The sequence below is a fragment of the Alnus glutinosa genome, chromosome 11 (genome assembly GCF_958979055.1).
Source record: "Alnus glutinosa chromosome 11, dhAlnGlut1.1, whole genome shotgun sequence".
NCBI classification, from domain to species: Eukaryota; Viridiplantae; Streptophyta; class Magnoliopsida; order Fagales; family Betulaceae; genus Alnus; species Alnus glutinosa.
Genome location: NC_084896.1, coordinates 26347261 through 26369015, shown reverse-complemented (window position 1 = coordinate 26369015; position 21755 = coordinate 26347261). Strand labels below are relative to the sequence as shown.

The 21755-nt window shown below is 35.2% G+C and overlaps 4 protein-coding genes across 4 annotated transcripts in view; all 4 read left to right on the top strand.

Moving 5' to 3' along the window:
• The window catches only part of LOC133882507 (protein PLANT CADMIUM RESISTANCE 2-like), a 31109-nt gene extending 13451 nt beyond the window's left edge, over positions 1-17658 (top strand). The window contains exon 4 of the mRNA XM_062321696.1: positions 17409-17658. Coding sequence (XP_062177680.1) covers positions 17409-17485 — 77 coding nt within the window. The 3' untranslated portion in view covers positions 17486-17658. The remainder of the gene's footprint in view (positions 1-17408) is intronic.
• Positions 990-3856, top strand: LOC133882508 (cell number regulator 2-like). The gene is made up of 4 exons (XM_062321697.1): positions 990-1299; positions 1680-1751; positions 1875-2087; positions 3637-3856. Exons 1-4 carry the CDS (start codon positions 1092-1094, stop codon positions 3711-3713), a joined length of 570 nt encoding a protein of 189 aa, XP_062177681.1. The 5' UTR covers positions 990-1091; the 3' UTR covers positions 3714-3856.
• On the top strand, positions 14326-15140 carry LOC133882509 (cell number regulator 9-like). The gene is made up of 2 exons (XM_062321698.1): positions 14326-14597; positions 14980-15140. Exons 1-2 carry the CDS (start codon positions 14396-14398, stop codon positions 15123-15125), a joined length of 348 nt encoding a protein of 115 aa, XP_062177682.1. The 5' UTR covers positions 14326-14395; the 3' UTR covers positions 15126-15140.
• A 1912-nt stretch (positions 17659-19570) lies between the features above and the next one.
• On the top strand, positions 19571-21647 carry LOC133882083 (pentatricopeptide repeat-containing protein At2g15690, mitochondrial). Its single transcript, XM_062321184.1, has one exon. The coding sequence runs from the start codon at positions 19648-19650 to the stop codon at positions 21433-21435; it is 1788 nt and encodes a 595-aa protein (XP_062177168.1). The 5' UTR covers positions 19571-19647; the 3' UTR covers positions 21436-21647.
• Positions 21648-21755: the final 108 nt, after the last annotated feature.

Genomic DNA, 21755 nt, shown 5'->3' with positions numbered 1-21755 from the left:
AACCGGACGAAAATACCCTCAAAAAATTAAGCCGTTGTTTTCTAAATTAAAAAAGATCGGTCCTGTGTCCGCTTAAAAGCTTAAAAACTCAGAAACCACTTTCAAATGCAAAGTAAAAACCCGAAAAACATCTCCGGAATCAACAACAAATTTTTGATTTAGGATTCCTTTGCGGATTATCATCACCAACGAATTTCAGCCGAAATCGACTTTGGGCTAAGGGTTGTCGTGATTAAACCGACCGAAGTGGGTGTTCGATCAAGGTATGTTCAAATAAAAAGACCCCTCTTTTAAATTTAGGGTTTTGTACAAAAGTAGGTTACGTCGTTTTTGTGTTATGATATCTTTTAAATTCATTCGATAATTCTTTTATTTTGTCTTAAATGAAGCGAAAGAACCGAACTAAAATCCACGTTAGGGTTCCGTCGTTTTTGGGTTATGGTCGGTGGAATTGGGGTGGGAATTCTAGCACTTCCCCTACTAAAAATAGAGAGAAATAGAGAGAAACCTTTCAAAAAAACATATAGGCCCATGATTGCTGCCTGGGTGGAAACTCCCAAAATCCCTAATAAAAATACAAAGAAACTTTGACTGACTTGATAGACTTGGGATCTGATCATAGCTTTTGTCATAAATGCGCAAGGAAACTTGCATTGTAGTCACATCATCTTACTGTGTGCAACTTCCTAGAATTTATACCAAGGCCAGGAGGGCTGCATTTTCTTAGATTTTGGTAGTTGACTAAAACCGGCAAGTGAGTCCACATATTCTAGATAGAAAATATTTAATTACAATTAGAGAGTTTTTTTTTTTTTTTTTTTTTTTTTTTTTTTTTTTTTTTTTTTTTTTTTTTTTTTTTTAGCATTTGACAATTTCCAGTTGACCAAAACCGGCAAGTGAGTCCACATATTCTAGATAGAAAATATTTAATTACAATTAGAGTGTTTTTTTTTTTTAAGCATTTGACAATTCCACCAAATTAATGACGCTTCTATCAATATATATAATTAGATCCCCAGGCCTTACTCTTTCGTGACAGATCGAACCAAAAACGGTAGCTTAACACAATCTTTGTTAAGTTAACCAGAAAAATGTATCCTCCAGTACATGATCATGAGAAACGAGCAGGTGATCAACCCCATCCAGCTCCTTTCCCGGCTTCAGGACATCCAAATACTAGCCATTCTCCACCGCCGTATGTTAGCGCTCCTCCATATATAGAGACTGGTGTGCGAGCTCATGCTGTTCCAGGGAGGTGGTCCACTGGTCTTTGCCATTGTTGTGATGATCCTGCAAATTGTAAAGATCTACCTTCATCACTAATTTCTAGCCATAAACTATCATCAGATCTAGTTACCATTAGACCTCGTTCGAAGTCTCGTACGAACAAGATATCGAACGAGCCCTTCTGGGTTCTCGTTCGAAGTCTCGTCAGAACAAGCTAGCTAGATATCAAAAGAACTTTTATGGGATCTTAAACGAGAGCTAGACCTCGTTCAAACACCCAGATCTGTAGCTAAGTTGAACTGAAGATAGTTATATGAGCTGGACTGAGTGTGTTATTAGTTATTTTTTCTGTTTCTTTCCTACTGATTCATTCGTTAATTAGTCAACTACTTGTATAGACATTAAACCATGTTTCTTTTATTAACTTCTTTCAATTTTTATGTTTTGATCAGGTTTGATCACTTGCTTCTGCCCTTGCATCACATTTGGACAGATTGCTGATATAGTTGGCAGAGGTTCTTCACGTAAGTAAGCCTATTGAAAACATCTTACTTTCAATCTGATCATCATGAAGTTTAAGAATATATACAAAATGATGATTTGAGTTAACATTTTTTGTCAAATTATTTTTTCTGTTGTTTTCACAGCTTGTGCTCTAAGCTGCGTAGTCTATGGAGTTATCCAGTATTTAACTGCTTTGGCATGCTTGTGCTCGTGCATTTACCGTTCAAAATTAAGGGCGCAATATAACTTGGAAGAGTCACCTTGTGTAGACTGCTTAGTGCACTGCTGTTGTGAGACTTGTGCTCTATGTCAAGAATACAGAGAGCTCAAAAATCGCGGGTTTGATATGTGGATAGGTATGACATATGGCTTCTTAGTTAATTATTTCTTTTATTTCTTTTTCTTTTCCATACTTATGATCATTTCCAAATTATTTGGTGAAGAAAACCCTTTTTTTTTTTTTTTAATTTCTTTTTTTATGAAAGATTAGGTACTGTTTGTTCAGTGGGTATATCTATATTTAATGCAGTTTAGCCTTAACTTGTTTTTGGGTTTTGAAAGTAGCAAAGGCATGAAGAAATTGCATCGAAAACATTATGTTATTGCAGTTGATCAGTTTACTGCACTTGATTAGCAAGCTAGAATACCGATCGAGTTCTATGATAGATATACAGTACATGGTACTTTTGCCATATCTATGTTATTGAGTGAGTTCAACCATATCTAACCCCACCATCAAGTTCTGCTTCTTTAATATTTTTGGCACCATGATAATTTAAGCTTTACAACAAACATAATCCATCCTCCTGTAAGCAAATTGGTTGGGTGCATGCATATTATTATTAAGCCCAGCTCCAAAGTTATTGACCAAGTCAATGCTAGCCTGTACATAGATTCTCATCAATTTTGTTGTTTGGATTACCAATAATTCAGACAACAAATGTGAAGAATTCTCATAAGACCTACTTATTCGAACAGGTCTTGAGCACTCACCTAGTGGCGGAGTCCGCATCGACAATTTGGGGGGGCCAAATTGAAAAAAAGAAAATTAGGGTAGAAAACTAAAAAAAAAAAAAAAATTAGGGACAAAAGTTTATATATATATATATATATATATATATATATATATATATATATATATATATATATATATATATATATATATTAATTGTTTTCTTTTTTGAAAAAAATTTGGGGCTTGGGAAAAGCCTCTTGGCCCCCTAAATAGATCCGTCCCTGCACTCACATACTTTGTTTACACAAATGAGTTTTATAATAATTCTTTTACATTTGCTGAAAATTTGAATTCTTCTTAAACAGAAATTTTTAACAATTTTGCTGCTGAATACAATTCGAGCAAAATATGTTAAAGAACTCTCATATCCATCTATCCGAAGAGGTCTTAAACAGTCCGCGAAACATCTGGATCCTATCTTATCTGAGAAATGAGGCTAGCGTTGACCTAGTCATTGTCTTGTTCTCCTGCAATTGATTTTATTAGTGCATGGTCAGGAACCACGTTGTCATAATAAAGAAATTCTCATCACGGACTGTGTATGCATCTATGTTTCTTTAGTGGGATGTTATTTGTCCTCAACGAAAATATTACCAGCATGATGATGCATAACCACATTAAACAAAGACCATTTTCAGTTTATTAAAAGCTTGATTCTGTCTAGTCAAAAGACTTCGATAGGTTCTATATATAGATATTATAGAAGGCCTCGAACCTGTTGATACCTTTAAATTTAACTATTTGTTGCGTGCATGAGTGGCTACTTTCATAATATATAATTTATTCCACCTAATTCGCACGTTCTTGATTTTATTTTATTTTTAAAAAAAAATGATTAAATTTTATTTTACTGGAAACTTATTTCTTGTGGGTGGTTCTTGGAAATGAAGGCTGGGAAGCAAACCTGGAAAGACAAAGCCGTGGAGTTACAGTAGCTCCAACGGTGGCACCAGGCATGACAAGGTGAAAGGGAACATCAAGGCCCCTTAATTTGCTGCTGCTTGCTTATTCAGCTTCTTTACAGTTTTATATATGATTTCAAAATTACAATATCTACAACTCTTTTATAATTTGTTAACACGTCTTATTGAAATGTGTTAATTTTATTTAGTGGTTGATGTGACGACTCCAATTATATAAAAACTCATATTATTGAGTTGTAAAATAATTATAAAAGAGTTGAAAGTGTAATATTACTCATATAATTCATGCTATTGTTAATTGGAGTGTGTTTGCTTTTGTCATTTTCATCGGGGAATAAAAATAAAATTTGTGCCAATATAGCCAGCCGGTGTAATGATATATATTTTATGTATGTGATTCTCATTTTGAGGTGTTTCTATGACATACTATATGATGGTCATTTTTATTTTTATTTTTATACATTATGTGAAAAACACTCCTCTTATCTTACTTAGTTGTTCTCTCAATGAGATTATTGCTCTTTTGTAGAAAAATGAATAAGAAAATAACAAACAAGAAAACATCTTTAATTTTTACAAGTATAAGGCAAATTGAATTATTGTTGATAGCCGTACAATTTTTGTTTTTTACAAAATGTTTTATTAAGCTTTTCGTATGTCTTATCTCATCATTTTATATGGTCGATAAAGTTAAAATATTCTTAGTCTTCAATTGGTGACAAAGCTATAAGACTTTTTTATTTTATTTTTTTTCTATTCAGTACAGGAGAGGGAAAAGGAAAAAGGGGAAAGAGGAAGGACTTTGATTGTCTTTAATATGACGTAATGTATCAACCAAGAATTTTCCTTGATGTCATGTCTTCAAACAAATCATCAGCTTGGACATTTTGATCATATTTAAAATTAATCCAATGGCGTTTAGATCCCAAAAGCCAAAAATGCTTTCAAATTTTAGGTTCATAATCTGCAGCCAAATGAAGCATCAATGGCATTCTCCAATTCAATCCCATCCCAACCCGAACATAGATCCAATCCATTACTAAGATCCATTAAATAAATTTTCCCGAATATGATAAATATAGCCCAACCCAAAAAAAAAAAAAAAAAAAAAAGAAAAAAAAAAAAAAAAGAAGAAGAGAAAACAAAGATGCTGCTTGAAGTATTTGAATCCAACTCTCCACTTTCTCTTTATTTATTTATTAATTTTTTTAGTTTTTAAATGAACAAAAGCTTTTATATAACCAGCAAACAAATACATTCCTCTACTGAAAACTGGAACACTATCGCATCAAGGATAACAATTACAACCACAGGCCACTAAACAACACCGAGCCTTATACACATCCAAACTACAAGAACACAAAACAGCAAACTCAAACACCCGAGAACCTGCAGAAAACAGAGCAGATTTTCAAAACAAAGGATATAAGTTTCAACTATACACAAGAGCCAAACTCTTTGTAAGACACTTGAAGTGGCCTTTAGCAAAGACTCTAGCTGGAACTTCCCAGTTAATTTGAGCCAAAATAGCCTTTTCCGTGCATGGGGTATTACAATACAGAAAATCATTCCTTTGCCTTTATAGATGATAGACAGTGGCTCCAAGACAAAGCCTTCCCAAGCAAGCCTTAAGGCTTTTTTCATGCAACACAGCAGAGCCCCAACTTTCAATGTTATCTCAATCCAACAGCATATTTAAAAATGAGCAATCAACCATAATTCGAGTTCAGATCCGATGACTAAAACTACACTTAATAAAATGTGTTCTCTACTTTCCTACCATCAATGGCAAAAAAGACAAAGGCTCTTTCTTGAATATCTCCAAGAGCACATCCTTTGCTTGGTTACTGATGCATCACGAAATACTAACCAAAGAAGGAAGGACTGACGAAGGATAGACATTGGATACCAAACCAGTTTCCACCAATTAACAACCAGATTCACCACTCTTAAATTCTCCCTTGTATCTGCACATAAATACTGTCCACTTCTAGAATTCCACACAGGCAAGTCAACATCCCCTATCACAACTTCATAAAGTTTGCTTTGAATCTCCACAAGAACATCAGATCGAGCGTGTGACCAAAATCAATCTCTATTTTTAATGATAAAAGCAAACTTCGAAATTAAGAGAAAAACCAGAATCATGCACAACTCGATATTCAAAATTGTCAAGAAGGTATCCTGTAGGATGCCAATGATTCTCTACTTTCTCTTAAAGTTAGAGAACCCAGTACATTCAAAATTAATTCAACAGTATTTTTGGGATCCAAAAATGCTTTCAAATTTTAAATTCATATTTGTAGAGCTAAACGGGAAGCTTTACTTGCATATTCCTTCAAACTGTAAACTTTAATATACAGATCCACTGAGATTTTCTTTCCAGTTGCATTTTGGTGTGTAGAGTGCAAAATTGGGGCACAATTGGAAATAAAGAACCTGATCTTTGATTTTTCTGTACTCCATATTTTGGGTGTCTCAGTTTCTGATCTGAGACTACTGAAGAGATTGATTTGGGAATGTCATAGACCGAACATTGAACAATACGAGCGCACAGACTAAGCTTTCCAGTATGGCTGTACCGGACAAAAATCTGATGGGCCAGTCTGTGGGTAATGGACTGAGATCTCATGGGCCAAGATATGTAATCTTAATATCGGCTCAAAGGAATAAAATCGTTCACTTATTCATAAAAAAAAAAAAATAAAAACAAACAAACAAAACAAAACAATTAGGTCCTTAAGAGCACTTGTAGTGAACTCACCAAAGTTTAGTCAGATTTTGGCTAAAAAATGCACTTTAGTTATTTTAGCTACCCACTTTTCAAAGACATCAAATAACAAACTCTCTAAATATTCTCTATTTCAAATAAATACTATTTTTTTATTGGTTTTAAAACAACCACTTCCAACCACTTTTAACTACCATGAAACAAAAATTTATTAAAATTTCAATGTCCATACAGCTCCAATGAAGGGTGAATCCTAATACATAAATTTTGTCCTTCACGATATGCGGATTTCGTAGTCAAATATGATAAGGAAAAAAAAAAAAAAAAAAGAAGAAAAAAGAAACACAAATATCAGTAAAGAGAAATGGACTGCAAGAGCATTTCATTCCTCTCCTATTTGATCTTATTGGTGCTGGCCATGGACTGCAAGTAAAGAGAAATGTATATAAATGAAGGCTATTCTTCCTTTCTGTTTGGAAGGAAATTCAGCTCTTATTTTGTTTATCCACAAAATCCGTCTATCCGAACAAAGGTTCACTAAATACCAGAACATTTGAGTTTTTTAGTATTTGCAGAAAGAGAAACACCAAAATATTTGAAAAGACCCATTTGTATCATAAGGCATTCCAGTAGAAAGTCTATTCAAGAATTTATAAATGCTTGTCCCTTCTGGCTTCTGGAAAACCAATTAAAGAATGAACTTTGATTTAAGAAGGTCAGGAAGGACAACAGGATGGAAAAAGAAAACATGATTTCCAATGTTTAAATTAGTCCTAAGGGACAAAATTTGGATTTCTGTAGCAGACCTCAAAGGAATTGGAATTTTAAAACTGAAGCAGTACTATAAATCTACAATTGCAGATGGTTCACATATCCTACTTTTCAGGGGTATATATCCTAACGCCACAAACTCAAAACTCAAAAGCAATTCTTATAAACAATGGTTTGCTAGAAATTGAAGATCATATAGATGACACTGATCAAAGACACCCAATAGCAGACCTCAAAAAATCCCTATCTATAAGAGATGAACAGCACTGATTACATAGTCTATAAGAGATGAAAAAATCTCATATCATTTTTCTCCTATCTCTAAATCATTCACCTCTCTTCTAAAAAAATGTAAACTTCCAAAATTGCAACAGATATTGATAAACATCCACCATCAGCCATGAACAAAATAAATCACACTTAAGTTTACTAGATTCAAAATAAAGTGAAGGCCAAAATTTGTAGAAAAGATAAAGGTTTCCTCAGTCGTGACAAATCTGACGATTTTGACAGAAATATTGACAGCTTTTCATCTTTTGCAGTCAACAAATTCATCGGCTGGATTACCAACTCAATTGCAGCTTGGACTACTTTCTCAACTTTATTTGAGGAGATTGTTTGAACGCCTGGGGGCAACTTATATCAAATTCATCGGCTGGATTACCAACTCAATTGCAGGATGTAGTTATAAAGGTCTTGAAACCTTTAAAATCCTCTCTATTCCAACAAACCCAAATACTACCCAAATAATGCTTCTCATAGTTGAAGCAAAAATCCCAATTCGGAAACATAGAAGAGCTAACAATTGCAGCATTGTCTTTCTTACTTTTAGTATCAATCAAACAAGCCAAATCGGCACATAATCAGATATAATAAGGTAAACAAATGTAAAACTGGCACATCTTAGCGAACCCCAAACTCGTCGAGTCGAGTTACACTTTGAAGCAATAAGAATTATATATGAAAAACAAAATAGGACAGAATTCATCAGATTTCAAAATGTGCCATTTAGCAATCATTGAATAATTAATGTATCATCACATTAAAATGTTGGGATAAATACCCCATTGGTACCTGAGTTTTACGTGTTTTTAAATTTAGTACCTCAGTTTTGTTTAGTATCATAGGTGGTACCTGAATTAAGGGTAAAAACCCATTTGGTACCTCTGTTAGATTTTCCGTCCAAATTTTAACGCCTCGCCACGTGTCAACCGCTGAGGTTGACACGTGGCACTACATAAAAAAAATTAAAAATTAAAAATTAAAAATTTTAAAAAAATGATTAAAAATAATAAAATTTTAAAAAAGAAAATTAAAAAAAGAAAAAAGAAGAGGGGTGGCTGAGCCACCCCCCTTGGCCGGTCTGACCGGTCTGGGGTGGCCGAACCATCCCATAGGGGGTGGTTCGGCCACCCCAGACCGGCCAAGGGGGTGGCTCAGCCACCCCTCTTCTTTTTTCTTTTTTTAATTTTTTTTTTTAAATTTTATTATTTTTAATCATTTTCTAAATATTTTAATTTTTAATTATTTTTTATGTAGTGCCACGTGTCAACCTCAGCGGTTGACATGTGGCGAGGCGTTAAAATTTGGACGGAAAATCTAACAGAGGTACCAAATGGGTTTTTATCCTTAATTCAGGTACCACCTATGATACTAAACAAAACTGAGGTACTAAATTTAAAAACACGTAAAACTCAGGTACCAATGGAGTATTTATCCCTAAAATGTTCTACTCAGCAAGTGCAATGATATAACCAAAGCTATGTATTAATTTTCTCCACAACTTAACTGTAAGTATCATTAAGGATCAAAAGCTTGTGCACTAATTCATTAAGGATCATGTGTCTGCATCACAATGAAACATGTAGCATGTATGGCACAATACAATGAGCTGGTCGACAATATGCTTCATAATGTATGCCACAATCATTGGCTACACTAAAATTAACCCAGTGGGGGCATGGCAGATGACTCAAGACCAGAAAGAGACTCCTATGGATTAAAGTATGCAGCCCAGGGCCTTCTCTTGCTTTCATTCATATGTTTAAAACTTGAATTGCAATATAAGTTCTCTGTTCACAGAACCTAAAATGCTATGCAAACTATGTAAAAAGAGGACCTATTCCACATTCAGAGATTAAAACTTGACAAGTCATTTGTTGGTTTCTACATATTGCCAGTTGTTTTGATGCCACAACCAAGCATGTTTAGTAGTATATCCCCTTTGAAGCCAAAAACTCAGGTTATAGCCTTAGACTATTACTCCTTTTGGTCCAGGAACAAGTTCTCAAGGTAATTTAAGAGTTTGTTACTATCTAAACAGGATTCTAAGTTTATTTTGTAAGGGGTAATCTGGTGATTTATGCAAAACCAGGCAGCAGCTACGTGAGTGGAACTAGGGTCTATTAGATACTAATAGGTCTCTATCATGTAGAACTTTAATTGGCTCAAACTTTCTAAAAGATTGTAGGTTGTAATTAAAACACTAGTCCCAAAAAATAGGGAAGAGTTCAACGGTGCTCCAAATAATTTGACACTTTTACTAATGAGAATTTGGGCATTTATTTTTTTTAAAAATAAAATTATGAAGGTTCTAATTGAAAGAAGAAAGGAGAGTCCTCATGTCTCCTACTCCTGATCAATATTCCAGCAATTTTTGGAACACTGAAAGAATAACCCATAACATCCCCCCATCAAGCACACAACACTGTCAACAAATTCCCAACACAATGTTGTTACCGTTCTCAGCAGTCTTCATAACCCCAGAACAATCCAACTCTCAGCCTTTTCTAACCTTCTTTAAGCCCCAATTCTAACTCTTGTTTCTTATTTCTTCGCTACACTCAGATCACGAGATTTAATAACTTTCAATACCAGAAAACCTCACATTTCTAACCTATAGCCACTGACTGACCATAATGATATTTTTTTGATATATCAAAGGTTAAACAATAAAATGTCATAATTATATGTCAAAGTGATGAATCCACAAGAGAGTATAACCATAGGGATATATCAAGGGTTGAACAATAAAATGTCATGTTCCATCATACATCTGCATATTTTTAGAAGTGTACATATGTCTCCTTCATGGTTTATATATTTCAAGTCATCGATTGTATAATATTACATTCTTTCTTATAGAAAAAAATAATATTGCACTCTTCATTCTCACTATAAACATGTATTCTGCATGCAAAACCATGTTCCTCTTTTATCCTATAACTAAAAGGAGATTATAGAAACTCGGGAATCCATTCAGAGTTCTAGCTGCTGACATATATTCCCAAAAAGAACTTCAGAGAGGGTCTACTGAACAAAAAAATAATAATGAAAGCCTCTTCTCTCTTTCCCTCATTATAAAATGTTCCAAAGTTACGGACAAACATAAAAGCTAAAAAGTTGATTGCATCCACGGAAGAGGAAAAAAAGCTTGTTTGGTACTTGTTTGAAAAGACTTTGCTCTCTGTAAACACAAAAACACAATAAACATGTTTTTAAGCACACCACATTCACCAAATTGGCAAAGACAGAGAGAGTAGCAACACCAACGAAGACACCATTGCTTTTCGTCTATTTGCACCCATTCTCGCCCTATACCTTTGTTCCCCAACCGCAACATTCCAATGAAACAAATATATCCAAGAAACCCATAACCAAAACCCAGTAAATCATTTGTAACCCCTTCAACCACAAAGTTTCTGTTGGTGGGTTTACAATTAACTAAAAATTATCACGCAACTCAGCCACAGACAAGAGGAAGAGAGATTTAAAACCCACACATTAAAATCAAAATATGAGATTCAAAATCAAAACCCATAAACCAAATCAAACCAAACCCATAAAAGCAAAACAAACCTGGGATTCAAAAGCTTGCAGAGGTGATTTGTGAGAAAAGGTGCGAAGGAGCTCCAATTTTCGCTTCAGGAGATCGAGAGCGCGGGAAGGGTAATAAACAAATGAAAAGTAAGAAGAGACGAGAGGAAATTGGCTCAGCAGAGCAGACGAGCCAAATCGGCACTCACCAAATTTCCTGTAGCAGAGACGAGTTCGTTGCAGACAGGAAATGGATGAAGCTCGTCTGATTTTCACGATTTCGTCTCTTTGGTGAGTTCACTACAAGTGCTCTAAGGGCATGTTTGGGAAGCACTTATTATTATTATTATTATTATTATTATTATTATTTTTATATTTTATTATTTTTCACAAACATATTTGGGTTATTTTTAGGAATTCAAATTATACTCATGTTTTATTTAACTTTTTTTAATTTTGTCTCAAGTTCTCTAAATCATCCAAACATAATTTCAAAAAACAAGTTCTCTCAGTATTCGCAATTTTAAAGAAAATATAAAATTGTAGAATATAATGCAGAAAAAAAAAAAAAAAAAAAAATTCGCACACTCAAATGAGCCCTAATTTTTTCCTTTGATTTCAAATATGTCACTCTGTCCACTTACATTTCCAATTAATAAACAATATGATTTGGCTTAGGTGCTGTAAAAGGGCTTCATCATATGTGTTGTAATTTTTTAATAATACAAATTTAATTTTGAGCCCTTTTTTTTTTTTTATGAGAACTTAAATCTGGATTGTTGAAACACCTAAGCCAAATCTTTCACAATAAGTCACATTAGATTGATCAATTAATATCATATAAATAATGTTAGAAACAACAATTTTATCCTATAACTATTTTACAATGCTGATGTGATAGTCTTAAATTCTTAATCAGCCCTTAAAATTTTTGTTGTTATTACTGATTTAATGGTTGGTTAGGAGAACCACGTCAATATTGTCGAATAATTGTGAAATAAAAATGTGATTTATAGCCTTACTCATGTCATATAGCTCTTGTTTGACTCGTCATGTGTCAACTGTAAGTGGTGAAACTAGGGGCGACTCATTAAAAATTGACGCCTAAAACATAAAGTTAAAATTGGGCCTTTTTTTAATTTTAAAATAATTTTTTATATTAAATATTAAAAACAATCTAAAAATCATTCTTCTACCTTTTTAAGATGTAAAATTACTAATCAATATATGTTCAAATTTTGTTAATATATTATTCTCAATAAACAATATAACTAATCTATTTTACTTTCTTATAAGATAAACAATTATAAATAAAATTTAATTAGTTTTGTATTAAAATCAATGACACGCGACGGAATTCATAATAACAAAACTAAAATCAACGACGCTGATACTAGTAAGTATAACATATGAAATATCAAAGAAATAAAGAATGACAGAACTAAGAAACAAAATATTAGAAGTGCTGAAAAAAAATAAGAGGAAAAAAGAAAGAAGAAAAAAGTGGATCGTGTTTTAGCTTGAAATTTGTTAAGATTTTAAATATGTTACATCATTTTTTTTTTTTCTTTCTAAACTCTCATAACATGTTACAAACTACTACCAAATTGTCCTCTAAATTATAGATTGCGTTCATGTTCTTTAAATTACTAAAATTGTTATAAACAACTGTATATATAGTTCAGCTATTGGCCTACACATAGCGAGGGGGATCTAACAGAAGACTTGAGCCTCCCAAAAATTTAAAACATCTTTCAAAAAAATTATATTCTTTTATAAGGTAAACCCTCAAAAATTAATTTCCTTCCCTTCAATTATTATTATTGTTATTTTTTAAAAAAAATAAAAAATAAAAAATTCGTCTGTCTACACTTCAGTTTCTGATTCCAAATGCATGTATATATATACAAAAACTCAATTTTCCAACTCAGAAACTCATGGTATAGTGCATGGGAAGGGAAAACTTCATATTGCTTGAAACAAGAAACAAGACAAAAACGAAAGACTCAAAACAATATCATAAGACAAAAACGGAGACTTACACTTACCAGTCCTCCAGTTGTCAGTATCAAGAAACAAATTAAAGGAATAAAAACATAAAAATAACAATGTAGCAGCTTCACCAAATGAATAAATAAATAATATTTTTGTCAATAGTCCAAGCTGATCAACTTTGTTTAATAATTAATGCAGGGGAGCTGGAAGTTTCACATGCCTTGAAACAATAAGCAATTGCACTAGTCATTTATTATAGGACCATCTGGTGTAAGTTGTGTAACGTACCAATCTCAAGCTACCCAAGGGTGGGAGAGTATGACATGAATTTGAATAGTTCTTGGGATGTTTATTGTGTGGCAGCAATATAAAGACCTCTTTTTTTGTAAACAGGGGCAGAATCAAAATATATATATATATATATATATAAGTTACATGTCTATAAATTGAAAGAAAACTTTCTTTTCGAATACAAAAGTTTCTTAATTTACAACAAAAATGAATAAAAAGAATCCAGAAAAGAACTTAATATCATTTTTGAATTATGGTCAACGACGGTCTTTCATGAAATGAAATCTATCCATTATCATTTATGTAATAAAATTCATAGCAATTTTTTCCTCAATCCATTGCCCCTTTTGTAGTGTGAAGAATAGTTTGATAAATTAAATTTTAGTATTCTTGCGTTTTTTAAAAATCAAATTTATAGATATTTTGCTTCCAAATCAAATACGTGTTCACAACACATTCACATTTAAAGTTAAAAATGTTTGTTATAAGAGTAGACATGTCGTATGAAAGGTGAAAAAAGTAGTATATTTATGGGGCTTTTAAACTTTTTGGGGTTGGCAAAGCCCCAAGTACCAAGGTAGGTGCCAAGGTAAAAAAGTAGTATATTTATGTTTGCAAGTGCCGAGGAAAATCCAAAGAGAAAGACTGAAGAGTCTAGATTTATTTAAAGCTAAATACCACATGTAAAAGAATATAGGCCCATGGCTGCTGCATGCTGGGTGGAAACTCCCAAAATCCCAAATAAAAATAGAAAGAAACTTTGACTGACTTGATAGACTTGGAATCTGATCACAGCTTGTGTCATGAATGCTCAAGGAACTTGCATTGTAGACATCATCTTACTGTGTGGAACTTCCTAGAATTTATACTGAGAATTAAGGAGGGCTGCATTTTTTAAGATTTTGGTAGTTGATCAAAACCGCAAGTGAGTCCACATATTCTAGATAGAAAATATTTAATTACAATTTGAGAGTTTTTTATTATTATTATTTATTATTATCACGAAAGTCCAAATTGTAAATCTTTGCATGTGACCATATAATTAGATCCCCAAGCTTTACTCTTTCGTGACAGAACCAAAAACGGTAGCTTAACACAATCTTTGTTAAGTTAACCAGAAAAATGTATCCTCTAGTACATGATCATGAGAAACAAGCAGGTGATCAACACCATCCAGCTCCTTTCCCGGCTTCAGGACATCCAAATACTAGCCATTCTCCACAGCCGTATGCTCCTCCATATATAGCCTCTGGTGTGCGAGCTCATGCTGTTCCAGGGAAGTGGTCCACTGGTCTTTGCCATTGTTGTGATGATCCTGCAAATTGTAAAGATCTACCTTCACCACCAATTTCTAGCCATAAACTATACATCATCAGATCTAGTTATCAATATATAGACCTCGCTCGAAGTCTCGTACGAACGAGATATCGAACGAGCCCTTCTGGGTTCTCGTTCAAAGTCTCGTTAGAACAAGCTAGATATCGAAAGAACTTTTATGGGTTCTTAAACGAGAGCTAGAACTCGTTCAAACACCCAGATCTGTAGATAAGTTGAACTGAAGACAGTTATATGAGCTGGACTGAGTGTGTTATTAGTTATTTTTTCGATCTGTTTCTTTCCTACTGATTCATTCGTTAGTCAACTACTTGTACAGACATTAAACCATGTTTTTTTTGCTATCTTCTTTCAATTTTTATGTTTTTAAGGTTTGATCACTTGCATCTGCCCTTGCATCACATTTGGACAGATTGCTGATGTAGTTAGCAGAGGTTCTTCACGTAAGCCTATTGAAAACAACTTACTTTCTGATTATTGTAAAGAGGATGAAAGAAGGAAAAATTGTTTTCCTTGAATGAATAATCATTGACTGAGAAGATACAACTTTATACAAGGTGATTTCCTACAATTACGCTAGACTATTCTGGGCAATTCAAATACTAACGGAAACAGAGCAATACAAATGGAAACAAAGTAAATACAATATATTTTGTTGAGGAATGCCCCGATATTATGTCCGGGTATCTTGTCTTCCTCAACACTCCCCCTCAAGTTGGAGAGTGGATGTCAAGAACTCCCAACTTGCGTATCATACTTGAGAAAATTTCTTTTCCCAATGGCTTAGTGAACACATCCGCAAGCTGGTTTGTTGAAGCAACATGTTTGGTTTCAATCGAGCCATCTTGTATTTTGTCACGGATAAAATGGCAATCCATCTCTATATGTCTAGTTCTTTCATGGAAAACGGGATTGGCTGCTATGTGTAAGGCAGCTGTGTTATCACAATACAACAATGCTGGCTTCGGATGCAATACTCTTAAATCTGTCAATAATGATCGTAGCCAAGATAATTCACAGCATGTACCTGTCATGGCTCTATATTCGGCTTCTGCTGAGGAGAGGGATACAGTTTTCTGCCTCTTTGTCCGCCAGGAAATCAAAGAGGATCCCAAAAAAACACAATAACCCGTAGTGGATCTACGAGATATTGGACAACCAGCCCAGTCCGAGTCTGAAAATGCTCGCAAAGAGAAATCATTCTGAGAAGGGAAAAACAAACCTTGGCCTGGACTATTTTTCAAATAACGCAGCACACGCAAGGCAGCTTCCATGTGTGGTTTGCGAGGTGCATGCATAAATCGGCTTAGCACGTGGACCGAATAAGTGATGTCCGGTCGGGTAATCGTCAAGTAAATTAGGCGTCCAACAAGTCGCCTATACTGAGATGGATCTTTAAGCAATTCTCCTGAGTCCGAGAGTTTTACATTTTGCTCCATGGGAAAGTTCACAGGTTTAGAACCTGAAAGTCCGCTATCTTTTAGAATTTCCAAAGTGTATTTTCGTTGCGAAATGGAGATACCTTTCTTTGATCGAGAAACTTCAATGCCCAAAAAATACTTCAAGTTACCCAAATCTTTAATCCGAAAATGACTATGCAGAAATTGTTTGAGAGTTGATATGGCATTAACATCATTACCCGTAATAAGAATATCATCGACATATATCAACAATGCTGTAAAAGACTTGCCTTTCCGACATGTGAATAATGAGTAATCTGCTTTGGATTGAACAAATCCAGCAGCTTGGATGGCTGTAGAGAACTTGGCAAACCATTGTCGAGAAGCTTGTTTTAGGCCATATAATGACTTGTGGAGGCGACACACGAGGTTCTCCCCCTGTCGCCGAAGACCAGGAGGTAGAGACATGTAGAGACATGCAATACCACAGCCCAAGAGGTATGGGAAGACCTTCGAGATCGTTTTTCTCAAAGCAATGCCCCTCGCATTTTTCAGATTGAGAGGCAAGTTCTTAAACTTGCATATTATCATTCAGCCTAGCTCGATCGCAAGTTATTAACTAAGTCAATACTAGCATGTACAAAGATTCTTAACAATTTTGTTGTTTAGGTTATTAGTAATTCAGACAATAAATATGAAGAATTCTCATAAGACCTACTTATTCGAACAGGTCTTGGGCACCCTCCTACCTGTTTAGATAGATAAGTTCTATAGAAGTCTTCACACATTTGTTGGAGATTCGGATCCTCCTTAAATAGAGATTTCTAACAATTTTACTGTCTGAATACAATTCGGACAAAAAATATGAAAGAACTCTCATACCCATCTACCCGAACAAGTGTCAATCAGTCCGCCCATGTTTGGATCCTATCTTATCTGAGAAATGAGGCTAGCATTGACCCAGTCATTGTCTTATACTCCTGCAATTGATTTTATTAGTGCATGGTCAGGAACCTCGTTGTCATAATAAAGAAATTCACATCGCGGATTGTGTATGCATGTTTCTTTAGTGGGATGTTATCTGTCCTCAACGAAAAGATTCCCAGTTGATGATGCATAACTACATTAAACAAAGACCATTTTCAGTTTATTAAAAGCTTGATTTTGTCTAGTCAAAAGATTTCGATGGGTTCGATATATAGATATTATGCAAGGCCTCGAACCTGTTGATCAATACCTTTAAATTTAACTATTTGTTGATTGCATGAGTGGCTACTTTCATAATAATTTATTCCACCTAATTCGTACGTTCTTGGTTTTATTTTTTATTTTAAAAAATGATTTAATTTTATTTTACTGGGAACTTATTTCTTGTGGCCGGGTGGTTCTTGGGAATGAAGGCTGGGAAGCGAACTTGGATAGACAGAGGCGTGGAGTTACAGTAGCTCCAATGGTGGCACCAGGCATGACAAGGTGAAAGGGAACATCAAGCTATCTAGGCCCCTTTGCTGCTGCTCCTGCTGCTTGCTTATTCAGCTTCTTTTCAGTTGTATATATGATTTCAAAATTATCATATCTACAACTTTTTTATAATTTGTCAACACATGTCAACAAGTAATTTTTAATGTGTTAATTATTTTTAGTGGTTGACGTGACGACTACAATCACATAATAACATATGCCATTGAGTTGAAAAAAAATTGTAAGGGAGTTGAAAATGTAGCATTACTTGTACGATTCATGCTATATATTGTTAATTGGAGTGTTTGCTTGTCATTTTCGATGGGGAATAAAAAAAATTGTAATAATATATATTTTATTATGTGATTCTCGTTTTGAGGTGTTTTTATGACATACTATATATATATGATGGTCATTTTTTTTTTATTTTTTTTTATTTTTTATACATTATGTGAAAAACACTCCTCTTATCTTACTAGATGTTCTCACAATGAGACTATTGCTCTTTAATTTATAGAAGAATGAACAAGAAAAAAACAATCAAGAAAACATCTTTACTTTTTACAAGCATAAAGTAAACTGAATTACTGTTGATAGCTGCAAAATTTTTGTTTTTTACAAAATGGTCCATTAAGCTTTTTTGTATGTCTTATCTCATCTTTTTACATAGTTGATAAAGTTGAGATATTCTTCGTCTTCAATTGGTGGCAAAGCTATAAGACTTTTTTTTTTTTTTCTATTCAATACGGGAGAGGAAAAAGGAAAAAGGGGAAAGAGGAAGGACTCTGATTGTCTTTAATATCACGTAATGTATCAACCAAGAATTTTCCTTGATGTCATGTCTTCAAACAAATCATCAGCTTGGACATTTTGATCTTATTTAAAATTAATCCCATGGTGTTTAGATCCCAAAAGCAAAAAATGCTTTCAAATTTTAGGTTCATAATCTGCAGCCAAATGAAGCATCAATGGTATTCTCCAATTCAATCCCATCCCAACCCGAAAATAGATCCAATCCATTACTAAGATCCATTAAATATATTTTCCCGAATATGATTAATATAGCCCAACCAAAAAAAAAGAAAAAGAAAGAGAAAACAAAGATGCTGCTTGAAGTACTTGAATCCAACCCTCTACTTTCTCTTAAAGTTAGAGAACCCAATACATTCAAATTAATTCAACGGTATTAATTTTTGGGTCCAAAAATGCTTTCGAATTTTAAATTCATATTTGAAGAGCTAAACGGGAAGCCTTACTTGCATATTCTCCAACCCAGTCCAAATTAAAGGAACAAGGATCGTTCAAATGAACTAGCGAGAAGCCTGTTAGTATAAAAATAAGGACAAAATTGTCTTTTCATAATTTTTGGACAATTTTACCCTTCCACTTAAATTAATCGGCTCATTTCCAGTTCAAATGAATTGGAGATGCTCCAAATGCAAATTAAAAGCACATATCCCATCCATTACTAATATTCATAAAACCAATTTTTCTTGATAAGATTAGATTTGATGTTAGTGAACTCCATACATTCAAATTATTCGTACGATACTTTTTTATGCGAGGATATTCAAGGTTTTGCCTCAACTAATTCGGAGTAGTTGCAGCTACTTGTTTAGGGTCGAGTCATAATACTTATTTCTTAAAATTTGTAAGTGCTTTTTCTCTAGGAAAGAAGTTCACGACCCGTAAACCTTTATACCTCTACGCGTCATTGCTTTGTTCAGCTTTCATCAATTTCAGAAAAAATTCTCACTATTGCATCTAGTAAGATTCTGTTTGTGTCAAACGGGTCGTGTTGTGTTGTGATAGTGTTGACCTATTTGACCCGTTTAACTAAACGAGTCAAATTCGGATTGACCATAAACGGTAACCCATTTTGCCAGCCCTAGCGAGTATGGGCCGTCTCTCGGTATCTCGAATGTAGCTGATCCTCTAACAACCAAATGAAGTCTTACTCCTATTTTCCAACCCGGCCCAAACACAAAGCAAATATGCGGTCATTAACCAAGATCCACAGAACCAAATTTCCAGAAATAAGACAAAGAATTTGAAAAAAGAATAAAAGCCCAGCAAAGCATTTGGGCCTCTGCTTCCCTCACACCCTTATTGTTAGGGTTTATCTCAGTGACTCTGAGTATAGGGTTTTGCATTTCGAAGCTCACTCCAGCTCACAAAATGGCGTCGCTCATGGCGATCCGGCGCGCACGAAGCCGAATAGATTCCTCCTTCTTCAAGGTACGACCTCCACATCCTTCTCATTTCAGCATCAATCACAACAACAACAACAGCAATAACAACAAAACCCTATCCCTAATCAGAACCCTAAGCGCCTCAGCAATCCCAAACGACTATCAGAGACCCAATGACTATCAGAGATCCCCTGCACCGCCACCACCACCACCACAACAGCAACAACCACAGTCTTGGGGCGTTCAGAACCAGAGAAACCCGAATCAGTGGGTCCCGCAAAACCAGGGCTGGAACCCGCAGACCCAGAACCAGAGCTATCCCGATCGTGGATATGCTAACCAGGGTCAGAACTTTCCCATCAATGAATATCCCAATCAGGGTCGGGGTTATCCTCAGCATGGAAACCCTAATCAGTGGAATTCTCAGGACCAAAACCCTAGCCGTGTGAACCCTCAGAGCCCCAATTTTCAACAACCCAGAGCCCCAAACCAATGGAACTACCAAAATCAGGGGTACCCACGTGTCCAAAACCCTAATTTGGGGACCCAACAGGTCCAAAACCCTAATCTGGGGACCCATCAGGTCCAAAACCCTAATAGAGGGCAGGTGGTTGAGGACCCAGCCCCGGTTTCTTCTCCTCCTCTGCCTTCGATTGAAGACCTTAGGCGGTTTTGCGAAATGGGGAAGGTCAAGGAAGCTATTGAATTGATGGAACAAGGGGTTAAAGCCGATTGGAATTGTTTCTACAGGTTGTTTGAGTGCTGTGGGGAATTGAAGTCGTATGAGAATGCGAAAAAGGTTCATGATTTCTTTTTGCAGTCAACGTGCCGGGGTGATTCTCGGTTGATTAATAAGGTGATTGAAATGCATGGGAAGTGTGGGGCCATGACTGATGCGCGAAGGGTGTTTGATCATTTGCCCAATAGGGATATTCACTCCTGGCATTTGATGATTAATGGGTATGCGGATAATGGGTTAGGTGATGAGGGGTTGCAACTGTTTGAGGAGATGAGGCAGTTGCAGTTGAAACCCACTGGGGAGACTTTCCTTGCAGTTTTTTCGGCTTGTGCTAGTGCGGATGCTGTGGAAGAAGCATTTATACATTTTGATTCGATGAAGAATGAGTATGGTATTGATCCGGGGTTTGAGCAATATATGGGGCTTCTAGGTGTACTAGGGAAGTGTGGGCATCTTAATGAAGCAGTGGAATTCGTAGGGAGACTTCCGTTTGAGCCCACGGCGGGGGTTTGGGATGCTTTAAGGAATTATGCTCGGATTCATGGAGATGTGGATCTTGAAGACCGTGCTGAGGAGTTAATGGTTGTTCTTGATCCGTTGAAGGCTGTTGCTAATAATATCCCTACCCCACCACCAAAAAAGCGCACTGCAATCAGCATGCTTGATGGGAAAAACAGAATCATTGAGTTTAGAAACCCAACTCTCTACAAGGATGATGAAAAGCTGAAGGCCTTGAGTGGGATGAAAGAAGCAGGTTATGTGCCAGACACGAGATATGTTCTTCATGACATTGATCAGGAGGCCAAGGAGCAGGCCTTGCTCTATCATAGTGAGCGTTTGGCAATTGCATATGGTCTGATTAGTACTCCAGCAAGAACGCCTCTGAGGATCATCAAGAACCTCCGTATCTGTGGTGACTGTCACAATGCCATCAAGATCATGTCCAAGATTGTTGGGAGGGAACTAATTGTTAGGGACAACAAACGGTTTCACCATTTCAAGGATGGCAAATGCTCTTGTGGGGATTATTGGTGAAGTCCTTCAAACTGTAAACTTTAATACACAGATCCACTGAGATTTTCTTTCCAGTTGCAATTTGGTGTGTAGAGTGCAAAATTGCGATATTGTGGACAGAAACTCCAGTGACAATGGTTGGAGGTGAACCGTCTATTGTTATATAATGTATTCTCTGCTTGCTTTGACGTTCAATTAATTATTTGTTAAAGTATGTCCTCTTACCATTGGCACATTTTTTTATTTGATGAACGAGTAAATCTTTCATATATCAGCAATGAATTACAAGTACTCTAGCATTTAAGCTAGAAGACATAAGGAAACATCCAGTTTCCTAGACA

Excerpts from the sequence above, each read along its gene's own strand:
- LOC133882508 (XM_062321697.1), top strand. The coding sequence starts at position 1,092 with ATGTATCCTCCAGTACATGATCATGAGAAACGAGCAGGTGATCAACCC. Across the intron at positions 1,300-1,679 it reads TTGTGATGATCCTGCAAATT|GTTTGATCACTTGCTTCTGC; the intron begins GTAAAGATCTAC and ends TGTTTTGATCAG. Across the intron at positions 1,752-1,874 it reads AGTTGGCAGAGGTTCTTCAC|CTTGTGCTCTAAGCTGCGTA; the intron begins GTAAGTAAGCCT and ends TTGTTTTCACAG.
- LOC133882509 (XM_062321698.1), top strand. The coding sequence starts at position 14,396 with ATGTATCCTCTAGTACATGATCATGAGAAACAAGCAGGTGATCAACAC. Across the intron at positions 14,598-14,979 it reads TTGTGATGATCCTGCAAATT|GTTTGATCACTTGCATCTGC; the intron begins GTAAAGATCTAC and ends TATGTTTTTAAG.
- LOC133882083 (XM_062321184.1), top strand. The coding sequence starts at position 19,648 with ATGGCGTCGCTCATGGCGATCCGGCGCGCACGAAGCCGAATAGATTCC.